Genomic DNA, 14359 nt, shown 5'->3' on the forward strand with positions numbered 1-14359 from the left:
TTTCTCCTTCCATCAGCTCCCCTTCTTCCCAGGTGAGGTCTTCACTACACCAACTCACATGCTCACCCTTTACCCTCCCCCAGAGCCCAGAATCCCAGCCCTCCAGTACATGGGCACCCATGACTGCAATGGTCTGGTCAGGAAGAATCACCACCAAGTAGGAGGAGGAGGGATCACAGAGGGAGGAGGAGAGGCCTAAGGCTTGCCTGCTGTCAGTTCTCAAAGGCTTAACCCAAAGAGGGCAGGCCTGAGGGACAAGCAGGGATCTGTACAGCCTGTGGGCACTATGCCAGACCCAGAGGGAGGGGAGGCATCCAGAAACCACATGGCTGAAGGGGAGGTTGCTTCTGGAATACCCCTTCCATCTCCCCAGATTTCTTATGGTGCAAGAGCTCCCCACTTTGCAGCTTTTTCCACCCTCCCCAAAATGACCAGGAAAATTTCCTGACCCCACACATCTTTGGGCACTTGGCATTAGATTCCTTTCCTCTTTTTGCAACCTCCCCCTAATTCAGAACAATTTCAACTCTTGATCCCAGAGTCAGCCGATTGTTCCCCTAGACTCCTCACTTCCCAGCCTGGCGCCCCATACCCCAAACTGCATGCAGACAGCAGCAGTCTCAGACTTCACCAGACCCACCCTTGGCTGCCCATACAAAGTGCTCCCCACTGCAAGCTGACTCACTTTGGAGGCAATTTTAGACCTCCAAATTTTAGGCATGCTACTATCCCATCTTATTTGGGCAGAAGAACTCTCATCTGCAAACACTTCCATTTGTTCCACATCCAAACCCCTTCTTAACCACCCTGTCACCTACTCCATTACATCAAACCCCCATTCCTGCCTGCCTTGCTAACTATAGAGTGCCCATTTTATCACCCACCCTCCAAATGTTCTCCTCTTTCCACTTGCCCTCATCCCCCAAGATCCCTGAGACTCACACAGAGAGGCCATCTCCTTGGGGAGGTCAGGCTGGCCCAGGCCCCGGAAGCTAGGGCTCAGCATCTCGAAAGGTGGAGACCCCCTGAGTGCCCCTGGGAAGGCGAAGGGGAAGCCAGCCCCTGGGTAGCCAGATCCAGGCCCCAGGGCACCAGCTGCAAAGAGTCGCTCCTTATTAGTGGCCATGGCAGCTGCAGTGTGGGAAGCTGAATCTCCTGGGGTCTGCAGTGGGCAGAAGAGGTCTTCAGCCACAGTCCCTGCCCATGCCCACTGTCCGGGCCTGGGAGGCTCTGTGACCGCCCTTCCTGGCCTGCCCACTGGGTCTCCAAGAGTCCTACGGAGGAAGAGAGGAAGAGGAGGGTGAGAGAAGGATCACTGTGAGCTTCAAGCCCCATGGCCCCCCTCAGGGGGAGTCTTATCCCTCTGTGCTGCTACAGTTTGCACTGGCCTGGCTCAGGGTCCTCTACCACATGGCGGGGGGCAGGGCAGGTGCTTACACAAGTTCAGAGAAACTCAGGGAAGGGTAAACTGAGTTGCCAAAGGGAATGATGGTCTGAGGACTCCTAAGCTGAGAAGTGACCATTAAGCACAACTGGGCTGGACACTTGATTTAACCCTCACATCAATCCTGTGAAGTAGGAATTATGATCCCATTTCACTGCTGAGGAAACTGAGGTAAGTGACTAGCTTAAGGTTACATGGCTGTAAGTAGTGGACCCAAGATTCAAACTCTCTATGGCCCTGAAGAAAGCAAACTTGTCTCTGTTGCAACGTTAGGGCTCTACATCTCTCTTGGGAGAAGTGTAGTGCCATGGTTAGGTGCTCAGACTCTGGAGCCAGTTTGCCTCAATTGCTCCCCACCTTGCTAGCTGCAGGACATTGGGCATGTTACCTAATCTCTCTGTGCTTCAGTTTTCTCATTTCTCAACTGGGAATAATAATAGGGTGCATTTCATAAGGTTGTTGTGCAGATTAAATAATTTAACATATGTTTTGAATATGTTAACAAGTGTTTAGAATAATATAGGGTACATACTAAATGCTATATAAGTGTCTCACATGGTATATAAATATAGCCATGTTATTTCTCTTTCTACCTTTTCTTCCACACCTCTCTTGCCATTAGCATTACCCTCTCTATGTTCCTCAGTATTCTTTCTTCCAGTTTTCCCTCCCAATTCTTTGTCCACTTATCCCTCACTCCTAACCTCTCCTGCACCCTGTCCTTCAAATCCACAGACGTTCATGGAAGCCCCACTGCATGCCAGGTATGAGAGCTCCTCACCTTGTCCTCTGCTTACTTTGCTTCTCTGTCTCCTTCTCTGAGCCCTCTGCTTCTAGGAAGCCCTCCCAGCATCCTCCTCACCCTCAAATGTAGCCTGACCCTGAGAGTTTTAACCAAAGCTCAGGGAAGTGAAAAGGAAGAAGGGAGAAAGGAAATGGGAATCCTAGGGCCAGGCAGGTGGTTCCTCTCCCAATGCTCTGACAGGGAAAGGTTGGCTTTCCCAGAAGTACCAGAACCACCCACCTTCCTAGGGAATTAGGGGCTGGGGAAGGAGAGTCACTCCAGCTTGGTTACCTCCTCTACCAGCCAGAACAATAATGGACAGAGATGAAGAAGGGTGGAGAAGGACCATGAGAAAGTGAAACCCACAGAGACCATGGGGTGGGCAGGTGCAGAGTAGGAGATGGGCATTTCTGCATCTCTTTCCATCAGTCTTTGCTTCTAGGATCAATATCTCTCCCTTTGTACCTCTGCTTTTTTTTTTCTTCTTTTCTTTTCTTTCCTTTCTATCTCTTATCTACCTTGGCCTTCAAACACCTGAGGGCAAATTGTCATGGAGGTTACAGGAACTCAGACCCCAACACCACCATCCTTCACTCAGTCCCACGAATGAAGCAGCCCCTGTGCCTCACTAGGCACCACCCATACCCGCCGCACCCTCACACTCTTCAGTCCACTGTCTCCCCTGCCCTAAAAGTCTGAGCTCTGAGCCCCCAGGGTCCCTCTCCTTTCCCTTCCCCTATTCCCTGAAGTCCTCATCCCTGTTTAAGCCCAGGTGGAGTCAGGAGTCCGGGCCCCAGAGGCCCCTGGGCCATAGCTCAACAGGCTGGGCCACATTCCAGGTGGATTAACCCCTCCAATGCCAAGGGTGAGGAGCTACTAGAGCACCCCCCACCCCCATCTTCCCCAGATTGGCTTAGACTGGGAACCAGGCTCTGTGCTCCAGCACTCACTGTCTTTGCTTCTCACCTACAGGTGGGAAACAAGATCTGAGGGTGGAGAAGGAGGACTTCCTGGAGTCCCAAAGGGGGATGCTTAGACTCCTGGTCCTTACCTAGGAATAAAGCTGTAATGAGTGAAGGACAGCCCAGCTCTCCCTGGCCTTCCTCCTGTTTTGCCTCAGAGAAGGAACTTGAGAGTTGAGTGAAGAGAAGAAGGGGACAGAGGTTCATCCCATTTCTGAGCCTTGGCTCCTCTGGCTTGGCTGGGAAGGGAAGGGGAGGGGAGGGTCTTAAATCCAAGGCGGAGGAAGGGACTGAGGAAGTGAAGACAGTGGTCAGAGAGTAAAAGGAATTCCTAACTAGGGGCCCAGATGCCTTGGTTCTTTGGGGTACCTGAGGAAGGAAGAGACTACTTCTCTCCTCCTAAGATGCCACCTAAGACGGGGTGTGGGGTCTGACTCAGGTAAAGGGGCCCTTACAAAGCTGCTTCTCTTAGTGCTGAGGTGGAGTTGAGGGGAGGACATGGATAAAGGGGGCTGCTGGATGGAGGGAGGTGCGTCTCCCTGCTGCCCTGCCCGCCCCAGAGTCTGGAACAAAGCTGCTCTTGTGGGCTGCTCTCCACCCGCTGCTGCCCCCCTCCCCTCTGTATAAACACGACCACCTTTTTCCATGACCCCATCCCCAGCCTGGGCAGAGAACCCAGGCATCCTCTGCTCCAGCCTGGGCCCCCAGCCTACTCCCCAGGAGGTGGCGGTGAGCTGAGTTTCCCTGGCCTTGTGCCACCCTCAGAGGAGTCCAGACCCTTAAGTTTCCACCTCTCATCCCCAGGTGCCCTCCCTCCACCCTACCTCTACTGCCCCAGGGAGGGGCAGTGCCCAGGAGGCAGGCAGGCAATGCCAGTGGAATGTGTGTGGGCATTGGAGGGCATGGGCTGGGTGGGGCAGAGGGGGAACTGGAGGTGCCAGTTAGGTGGCTTTCTGAGCCAGGGTTGGGGGTGTGCCCGGGTGGGAGGTGTGCCCTGCGCAGTCTACCAGCCTCTAAACTACAGCACATGCATATGCATGTGTGAGTGCATGTGTGTGTGTGTGTGTGTGTGTGTGTGTGTGTGTGTCCATTTGGGATACCCAAGCTCCAGGTACCTTGCACACACTGCCCCCACTCCCTCCTTTATCATCTCTCTTCTTGCCTCAAGGATGTGGGACACTGCCTGTGGTCCACAATCCCAACTCAGCATCTGAGGTATGACAGTAAGGGCAGGAGCCTCAGACTTCAGACCTGGGATTGCAGCTGCCCTGGATGTGGGCCTAGAAGGGGCACAGTCATCTCAGCTTCTTATCCTATGGACCCCTCCTCAGGCTCCCCTGCCCCAGCCTCATCCATGCACATTCTTACCCTCCAGCCACCTGCAGAGAGTCCCTCTTACATACTGGGTCAGGTTGAAGGGACTGGGCTGTAAATGCTAAAGACAGAGAGACATCATTAGCGGGGTTCAAGAACTACGACTCCTAGGTCCCTGCCCCCCAGTCTTCCTGCTCTTCTTTTGTTCTGTTCGGTCTCCCCTCAATAATATTCCCGAGGAACCCCACACGTTGGCTGAAGAGAGCCAGGACTCACACCGCGGTTGGGGATATGTGAGAGAGAATCTTCAACTTCGGCTCAAAGGAACTTCACAGACTACTGTCCTATCCACTTGTCTCTCCAAACTCCTGGACCTGGAGGGCTGGATTACTTGCCTCTGGATCCTTTCTTTGCCCTTCTAATGTCTAAGCTGTGCCATTCCACTGGGGAAGGAGGAACTTGGACCAGTTTGAACCAAAAATCCACCCTCAGACTCCCCAGAGGAAGCCTGAGGGAGGGCAGGCAGAGGTCTTCCCTCACACTCCAAGCACAAAAGCAGGATCCAAGTTTCCCTGGCTGAAGACCTTCCCCAAACGCTCTTCTTCCCCAGTGCTCACCGAAATGAAGGGTCGGTAAAGCCCAGCCCAGCCCCAGCCTGTCTAAAATCTGCCCCATTCTCTTTCCACGTCAGGGCTGACCCCCAAGTCTGGGCAGGAAGCCCCCCTCAAGCCCTGCGGGCAGCCAGACCAGCCCTGGGAAGCACCGAACCGGCGTCGCTCCCCGGAGCCCCCGCCCCCAGCCCACCTCACCCGAGGACCCAGGCGTCCGCTGGCGGCTGAGCCTGCTTCCCCGCCTGACTCACCTGGAGGAGGGAGGAGGGGGAAGGGAGGCCGCCGAGCCCCGAGGTCCCGGCTCCGGGCGGTCGCGAGGATGGAGCGTCGCAGTGTCAGGGGCTCGCGGTAATGGGGGGCTTGGGGGGGAGCACGGGCTCTAGGCTGGGACCGTCTCGGGGCCTCTCGGAGCCCGCCCGCCCACGTGACTGCCCCAAAATATCCGACACATTTTCTCCCAAACCGCACACTGACTCTGCAGGCGGGGACACGGAAAATATTTTCTTTCTTTTTCTCCCTCCCCACCCCCCCACCTCCGTCCCAGCCCGGCTCCCTCCTCCCCCTCCGCCCTCGCTCCTCCCTCCCTTGCCGCCTGCCCCTGGCCGGCTCCCTCCTTGGTGCCCTGGGGCCTGGGGGGCGGCGCGGAGGGGGAAAGGGGCGGGGCGGGGCGGCCCAGGACGCCTGGGTCTCTGCCCCTCCCATTCGCTGGGCTTCTGTTGCTCCAGCCCCGGGAGGCCGGGCAAGGCTGGCAGAAGAGGTCAGTGTCCTGGGCCCATGATGCCACCCTTTCTCTCTGGCGCTTCTCCCTTCCTGACATTTGCGGGGGACCAGTTGAGTTCTCTGGCTAGGCTGTGGTTCAATAAGGCCAGTCTCTGGTACCCCCCGAGGGTAGGTAATGGGGGCTGTATCCTCATCTTCCCAGGGCTGGAGTGATAGAGCAGGGATGTGACAGAGCAGATACCACTGTCTACCTTTTGCTCATCCTTCACAGGCAGGTCAAAGGAGTCTCTACTTCCCGGTTGCCTACCCCAAATGGTCCTTTGGTCCCAGGAGCAGAATAAAGGGAACTGTAGAGGGTGCTGAGGCTCAAAGACCTCCTCCCTCCCACACTGCCTTGAGTAAGCTCTGGGAGTTAGGGCGCCTGGGTCCCTGGCTGCCAATGTTGTCCCCACCTTTAGGCTTGGCTCTGGACAGGGAGAGACTGGTGAGGAGGACAAGAGGAACTATAGCTGGGAGTGGGAGGGGCCTTGGGCTGGGTGTGAGGGAGAAAGCCCAAGCAGAGGGTGTGGGTCTGCCTTAACCAGTGCCTGCCTGCCTGGTAGATGTGCTCCAAATGTTGTTGATTCTGGGTACATGTGTGCGACCAGAGTCAGTGTCAGTGACTGATGGAGACACTCTGACTTCAACATGACCACCACAGACTCAGCCCTGGAGTGAGAACCCAAGGGTTTCAGTCTTCATTCTGCTGAGGACAGAGCAAGAGAAAAGAAGAGATCTAAAGTCCAAGCTCTGTGCATGGACCCCAAACACTCCCACAGAGATTAGGAGTGGGAATGAGAAAGTGGAGAAGGGGAGCAGCAGTAGGGGCTGGGCTAGATTGAAGACATGCACTCAAAGGACCTTTCCCAACAATAATCCCAGGGTGGCCAGCACTGGGGACATAAACTCCTAGTCACATCGTCACATTTTCCGTAGTGGAATTTAATCTACTCTGTCCTCGCTGCCACCCTGGGAACCAGGTGTCCTCCCTCCTCAGAAAGGCCACTTTTGGTATCCAGAGTCAGGAGAGAGGAAAACGAAGGGGCATACTGAGGCTATCTCAGGAGACATCAATGGGGGTGCAGACAAGGCCCTCCCTTTCACTCCAGGGGTGGGAAGAGCTGGGAATAAGTACTCCAGGGTCCCGTCCCCAGGTGGCCTTGCTGCTGTTGACTTTGCTTGGTTACCCTGGGAGCAGCTCTCAGCACTGTGGGAGGGGCGGATGTCAGGGAGTTGGACCCAGGCGTCCAGGCTGGGGTGGGATGGCGCCCTGCCTGTGTGGCAGGAATTCTGTCAGGAAACTGCAAAGTTAACCCCTCCTGCCCTGATGGTGGTGGTTGGCAGGAGGGAGGGCCCAGGGACGGTGTGTGAGTGTGGTCCTAATTGCCCCTCCCCCTCCCGCACATCTGTACTTGGTTTACAGTGAATGAGTCTCCTGTCCGCATGAACCGAGCTAGGGCACCACTCCCTCCCAGGCTCTTGGCTTGGCATCCTCAACACAGAACCAGGCACCAACCCTCGTGGAGCGCTCCCTGCTGGGCATCTCCCACGTCAACTCTCCCCCTTCTTCTGAGAGGGGCTCAGGAACTGGTCCCCGAGGCCAAGAGTTGGAGCTCTGAGACTGCCGCTGGCGGAGCACATGGGGACAGAAAAGTTAAAACGGGACACTACACTTGGGATGGACTGGAAAGAGAGTGAGGGTCTACAATTCCATTTGTCTTTGCCCTCCTCTTTGTCCTGGTTTGTCTGTCTTTGTGTCTGTTGGGTGTTTGTCTATCCATCCCTCTTCGGTAACTGTGGCTCCTCCCTTCTGACAGTCTCCTCGGTCCCCAGCCAAAGACTGCAGCCAGGGGGCGATGCCCAGGAAGCCACGCCCTGTGCCGGCCCCTCCCCTCGGGATTGCCGCACCTCCGCCCCCGCCCCTCCTTAAGACCCAATGACGAGGGTCTGTTACTACAGCCACCACTTTGGAAGTCAAATCAGACCAGGCCTACCGGGGAGCAGGGAAGAGGAAAACGTTGTGAGGGGTTCTGATTCTTCTCTCCCTCTTGCAATGGAGCCAGTATTCTGTCCAGGAATTCCTGGAGGCTGCTTGGGAAGACGGCTTCCCCACTCTGGAAGCTAGTGGAAGTTAGTGCAGAGAGCGCCCCTCATTCCTCCTTCTCTTCGGTTATCCCTATATCTAGGTCTCACTGTGGTTGCTCCACTCCGTCACCCCGGCAACTTGGAGAAATGATTTCTTGGGGGCCCTAGGACCAGGCTTCCATCCTTGCAAAGACCAAAAGGAGAGGTTTTGAGAGGAGGAAAGGATCCAGACATCTGTCCCACTTACGCTGACCTTACTATGTTTCCCCCTACCCCTGCTAATTTTCACCCTCACCCCCACCCCACCAGCATCAGGCCACTGAAGAGATAATTTTCCTAAGCCCAGTCTGATGCTGGGAGAATGTCTTATGCCATGCTCAGAGGTGGCTGGCAGATGTCTGCAGGAGGTAGGGGGAGCTCTGTTACAACCCTCAAGGGCATCATTAAGGCACAGAAGTGCCATTGGAGCTTAGAGACCAGGGCACTCAGGGAGAGTGTGATGAAAACATGTTTTGTACAACACGTGTCTTCATCTTTCACATCCTCCCCTCCTCTCCCACCTCCTCCTCCTAGGCCTGCTCTGTGCCAAGGCTAGTGCCAGCCCTATCTCAGCGCTTGCTCAGTTCTGCCCCTTGTACCACACCTATTCCCCTGCCTGCCAGTGTGTTGGTTCTCCTGGCGAATGGGTTTGTATGTGGATGGTCCTTACTAGCCTCAATGTCTGCCCAATCCCTGCATAGAATAAGGCCTTAATGTTGAAAAACACGATTTTAGAACTAGCCTAAACAACTCCAGGAATTTCTTCCCTGAACATGCACCATTCATTAATTCATCAAATCTTATTAAGCATCCACTGTGTGCCAAGCACTGTGCTAGGCCCTGGGAATGTCCAGGTAAGGTCCTGCCCCTGCAGGGTCACAGTCTGATGGAGGAGTTGGAGGTTAACAAAATAATCACAAAATTGCAAGTGATAACCAGCATGCAGAGGCATAAGGTCCTATGAGAATGGATAGTAGGATTTTTCCCTCAGCCCAGTAAAACAGGAAAGGCTTCTGGGAAAAAGTGAGGGGAGAGTGGAGAGAAGGGAGGGCAGCAGAAGAATATGTGCAAAGGCCCTGCAATCAGGGCTCCCAGCAATTCCCCTCTCCCAGAAAGAAGAGGGTCCTTCCATTCCTGCTCCCCACCTGGAATTTGATACGCCACAAGAGAGGGATGACAAGCACTTCCTGATGACCAAAGCAGGATCCTGGAATACCTTGTAACCCTGCCCTGGAATGATTCAATCCATTCCTTCACTTATTTCTCCAAAAAAGGAAACAGAGGCACTGATGGGAAGGGGAATCCATAGGCTTAGGCTTGAGATTATAGACAGAAAACAAGGCCCCACATTGTTGGCAAATCCCCCAGAGTGAAAGGCTCCTGCGTTTGCCCAGCTAGAGCTTCCCAGACAGAAAAGTCTTCTCTGAGCTGCTCCACCACGCACCCTCCCCAAATCTGATCCAGCCCTGACCTGTCCCACTCCCTGGAACTAGAAGCACTGCCTCCACAGTGGCCTGGAGTGCGTGTGAGGTGAGTGCTCCAGGGTGTTTGCTCAGCATCCTGTAGGTAGGTTTAGCAGTCTGTTTTGTACAGAACTTCAGTCCAAGAGTAAGAGGGTTATCTCTCTTCTGTCCTCTGGAGGGCTTCCAGTTCCTCCTGCCCAGACATCAAGGTTTCAAGGTTCTTCCTTTCTGAAGAAAAGGAATTGAGAGCCCTTTGGAGGAGAGAGGAGGTTTCTTTGTGGCTCTGCCTCCTCCAGAGCTAGCAAAGGTCATGGGACCAATGGGGTTAAGTTTCAGCCCTGCTGTGACCCACTTTCCTCCCTGTGCACGCATCCCCAAGAACCAGGGGGTTGCGCAGGGCCAGCCTAGCATCCCCACACCCACTCCTGGGACTTCCCCTGGATGGAAACTCCCAGAACCCTGGTGTCCTGTCTCTGCCAACTCCCACCAACTGCCTGAGATCTGTTTAACTTCAGCTGGATCTCCCTGTCTGCCAGCTCTCCACCAGATTACATCTTCACCTTAGCCCCAAGGGCCCGAGGACATGGGCCCACTCTCTGGAATTGTCTTTGATGTCCAGTTGCCCCTTCTAATGAGCTTCTTTGAAGAAAAGATGTGGAGCTTAGGGAAGAGTGTCGGGAAGCTATCCTTTTTTGAGCACCCACTATGTTCTAGGCATTGTGCTAGGTGTGTACATTACTCACCTAATTCAGGCAGCAGTCCAGGGAGGTACCAGTCATTATCCCCATTTTACAGAAAAGGGAGCTGAGAACCAGAGAGGTTAAGCAGCTTACCCAATATCACACAGCTAGGAAGTGGCAGAGCTAAGATGGGAACCCAGACCTTGGTGGTCCTGAGCTCTCTTCACCACAGCAGGCTTTTCCCTCTTCTGCAGCTGCCCACCTCTCCATGGGATGAGAGAAATTCAATTCAATCCAATTCATCAAACATTAATTGAGCATCTGCTACATGCCAGGTGCCGGAAATATGGGGAAGGTCGCTTTCCTGGAGGTCTGGTAGGAGCAGTAGATATCTGGACCAGGAAGTATTTCCTCAGCATAACGATCTGAATGGGTGGCATGGGGCAAAGAAAAAAAGTGGTACTTTTATTTTCTTCTTTTTGTACAGAGAAAACCCATATATTATGAACAGTGTACAGAATAAACTGGAATAAAGTGAATACCTATTTAGCTGCCATCTAGGTCAAGAAATTGAGTATTTTCTGCACTCCAGAAGTTGCCATGAACTCCTTCCATAATTCCCTCCCTCTCCTAAGAAGTAAGTACCATCCCAACTTCTGTAATAATTATTTCCTTGTCTTTCTTTATAGGTTTAGTACAGATGTATGCATCCCTAAACAATATTGCTTAATTTTACTTGTTTTTGAGGTTTATGTAAATAGCGATATTGCATTACTCCTTTGTATCCTACTTATTATTATTATTTTTTTTTGGTATTATTAATCTACAATTACATGAGGAATATTATGTTTACTAGACTCCTCCCATCACCAAGTCCCCCCCACAAACCCCATTACAGTCACTGTCCATCAGCGTAGTAAGATGCTGTAGAATCACTACTTGTCTTCTCTGTGTTGCACAGCCCTCCCTGTGCCCCCACACACATTATACATGCTAATCATAATGCCCCTTCTTTTTTCCCCCCCTGTACATCCTTTCCCACCCATCCTCCCCAGTCCATTTCCCTTTGGTAACTGTTAGTCCATTCTTGGGTTTGTGTTTCTGCTGCTCTTTGTTCTTCAGTTTTTCTTTTGCTCTTATACTCCACATATGAGTGAAATCATTTGGTACTTGTCTTACGCCACCTGGCTTATTTCACTGAGCATAATACCCTCTAGCCCCATCCATGTTGTTGCAAATGGTAGACTTGTTTTCTTCTTATGGCTGAATTGTGTCCTACATATTTTATTTAACTTCTTGCTTGGGAAATACATCCAAATTGTGGCACAGAACTGTCTTTTTTATTGCTACATGGTATTCAGTTGCACAAATATACCACTAATTTTTTATTCTGCTGTTGGAAGATATTTGAGTTGTTCTCAGTATGCCTATCATGAACAGTGCTGCTAAGAACATTCTTGTGTATTTCCCAGTACATACATGCAAGAGTTTTTGTAGGCTGTAAACTCAAAGTGTGCATACAGGCAATCTCAATTTTATCAGATAATGCCGAACTGTTTTCCAAAAGGGTTGTGCCAATTACACAGAAAGCAGAACATTCTAACCAGGGGTAGGCATAGGCCCAAGAAGACCCAAACACTTTTTTGTCTAAAACCCTCTGTGATTTTCCCTTTGACAGGACTAAAACCCAAGTCCTTGGTGTGGTTCCCAAGGCCCTGTGATGGGGGCCTCTGCCTTGCTCTCCAACTGTGCACTTATGAGTACCCTCTTCTCTTTCTGTGTTTGCTGTTCCTCCTCTCTAGAATGTTCTTCCACCATATATCTCCATGGCTCTTTCCCTCACTTCCTTCAGGTCTTTGCCAAAATGTCACTTCTTAGTGACATTTTCCCTGACCACTGAATTTTAGACTGCAACTTCCAGCACTCCTTACCCCCTTCTCAGCTTTATATTTTTTGCCATAGCCCAGCCATCTGGATTCTATTCATCCTCAGGCTCCTCTCCCCTAGTCTGCCAGAATGAGCAGACTCTATCTCCCCCAAAACTCTTCAGGGCTGTCACATCTGACTGGGGGCTGAATCCACCTCTCTGAGTCACCTTTATCACATCACCCTGTTTTGTTTTTTTTCATAGCTATTCTCATCCTCTAAAATAAACTAATGTATTTGTTAACTTATTTCATTTTTGGTGGGTGGTCTCCACCCAGCCCCACCCCTCACTTTTATAGGAGTTCTATGAGAAAGGAAACTTAGCTGTGTCGTTCACTACCATGGCTAGTGCCTCACGCATGACAGGCCCTCAAATAATAATTATCTGTGCTGTTGTCAGTCTCCCAGAGACAGCCAGGCACCCCCACACTCATGCCTGGGACTTGCCCTGTCTGGAAATCCCCAGAACATAGGCATCCTCTCTCTCTGCTGCCAGCTCCCACCAACATCCCTGGCTCAGCTTCTCAGAGTGTTTTTGCTGCTGCTTTCCTGAGTCCCCTGGTGACTGTTTGGGAGCCTGGAGCAGCCCTTCTGGCTATTAGAGCTAGAGAGTGATAGATGGGACCTTACCGAGGCAGGTGGCAGGTGTCTCGGGCTCAAGAAAAACTTTTTGATTGAATAAATGGGAAGACTTCAGAGATGATAGGAATTTGCCAGGTGGAGAAAAGAAAAAAGGCACTCTGAGCAGAAGAAACAGTGTGAACAAAGGACTGGAGGCATGAAAGTGCACATCATATTTGAAGAATGTGTTCTGGTCTGGTATAGCTGAAGGGTTTCAGGGGTGGGGAGGGTGTCAGGAGAGCATTACTAGGCAGGCCTGGAAGGGGCGGTTTGAACTCCCCACAGGATCAGAAGGCTCAGCATGTCTTAGGTTTAATCCTGCCCCCAATAGTCCATCCCTCCTACTCCACCCATGCGCTCCCCTTCATCCTCCCCCACAACTTGCCAATCCTGAAGCTGAATGGACTTCTCTCTGGGCCTACGCTTGGGGCCTCGGAACAAGAAGGCCACCCTCCAACAACTCCCTACACCCTCTGGGCATGGTCCACCAGCTGCCTCTCCTTGTCTGTCCTGTGTTCCCTCTGCCTGTGCCTGCCACTGCCCTGGCTGCCTCCCTCCCTGCTGCTCCTGCACTGTCTCTCCCTCCTACGTGGCTACCTGCCCCTCCTGTCCCAGCCTCCCTGGCCCACCTTATACCACCTGTTCCTGCCCTCCCTGCCCTGCCTGTCCTCCCTTGACTGGCCCCCACAGCTCCTGTGTCCCATGCTCTGGTCCACACCTGATCTGCTGCCCCTCCTCATCTTGCCCCACTTGCCCTTGTTCTGTGGGCCAAGCCGCCTGCCCAAGCTCCTACTTGGGCTGCAGTGACAGCTGTGGCTTTGGCCGAGGGGTTGGCTGGGGGCCTCTAGGCTCCACTGGCCGCTGCAGCTGTTGCTCCCGGGGACAACGCACCTCTCAGGGACACTGTCTCATAGTCTAGCTGGGCCACTGCCCCCGAGAGATTGCCAGTCTCCCAGAGCACTTCTGCAAGCTGCTTCCTCAGGCAGAAGGCAGAAGCTCTGGAGTAAGGAGAGGATCAGCTGGACCCCACAGCCAGGCAGGTAAAGGCAGGAGGCTGCACAGAACCCCTGGCATCCCCCTCAGTCCTAGGGGTGAGACGGGGCATCTGCTTTGAAGTTAGTCCCTGGGCATGCTCCTGCTGGTTCCAGAACCTCCTCTACTGCAACTCCTGAAATTGAAGATGTTCTTCTCAGTGCCTGCTCCGTGGCCTGGAAGGTGAGCAAGGTGGCTGTTTCCCCACTCTAGTCAGCCTCCACTGGAGACCCTTCTTGGCTCATCTTCACAGCCCTCGTGGATAAGATGGATTCTTCCTCTACAGACAGTAGGGGATCCTTTGTCCCAGGGCCACTTCTTGCCTCTTGGACCTCCAGCCATATCTTTGACTGACCCAAGAGTCTCTGGGCCCCATACCTCTCACCTTGAGTTAGGCAAAGAAGGTCAGTGGCTCTTGGACCAGAAGAGGAGGCTGAGCAGAGGGGTTCCTGGCTTCTCCTCCCTCCCCTTGGATATCATGACATTCTTCATGGTCTTTTGCTTCTAGGAACCTGGTGCTTTCTACCTGGATGTCTTGTCTTTCAAATCTGCATGTGCTTGCCCAGCCTCCTGACCTCAATCTTCCAGCAACAATCCCATCTGTTAAATCCATGCTCATCTGGCATAGAGGAGAGGGAA

At 52.9% G+C, this 14359-nt stretch overlaps 2 protein-coding genes across 5 annotated transcripts in view; one reads left to right on the forward strand and one right to left on the reverse strand.

The window, feature by feature from the left end:
* Nucleotides 1-5613, reverse strand: part of RARG (retinoic acid receptor gamma) — a 25820-nt gene extending 20207 nt beyond the window's left edge. Inside the window, exons 1-4 of one of the 4 annotated variants that reach the window (XM_057486657.1) lie at nucleotides 5367-5419; nucleotides 4559-4625; nucleotides 3280-3429; nucleotides 943-1274 (exon numbers count right to left, since the gene is read on the reverse strand). In XM_057486657.1, the coding sequence (XP_057342640.1) occupies nucleotides 943-1126 (184 nt within the window). In that variant the 5' untranslated portion in view covers nucleotides 1127-1274; nucleotides 3280-3429; nucleotides 4559-4625; nucleotides 5367-5419. Of the gene's footprint in view, nucleotides 1-942; nucleotides 1275-3279; nucleotides 3430-4558; nucleotides 4626-5313; nucleotides 5332-5366 lie in introns of those variants that run through there. The other 3 variants (XM_036915218.2, XM_057486656.1, XM_057486658.1) reach the window with 3 other exon arrangements.
* A 7475-nt stretch (nucleotides 5614-13088) lies between these two features.
* Nucleotides 13089-13898, forward strand: LOC130685080 (uncharacterized). The gene has a single exon (XM_057508270.1). The coding sequence runs from the start codon at nucleotides 13089-13091 to the stop codon at nucleotides 13605-13607; it is 519 nt and encodes a 172-aa protein (XP_057364253.1). The 3' UTR covers nucleotides 13608-13898.
* The last annotated feature ends 461 nt before the right edge of the window (nucleotides 13899-14359 follow it).

The sequence above is a fragment of the Manis pentadactyla genome, chromosome 10, assembly GCF_030020395.1.
Source record: "Manis pentadactyla isolate mManPen7 chromosome 10, mManPen7.hap1, whole genome shotgun sequence".
NCBI lineage: Eukaryota > Metazoa > Chordata > Mammalia > Pholidota > Manidae > Manis > Manis pentadactyla.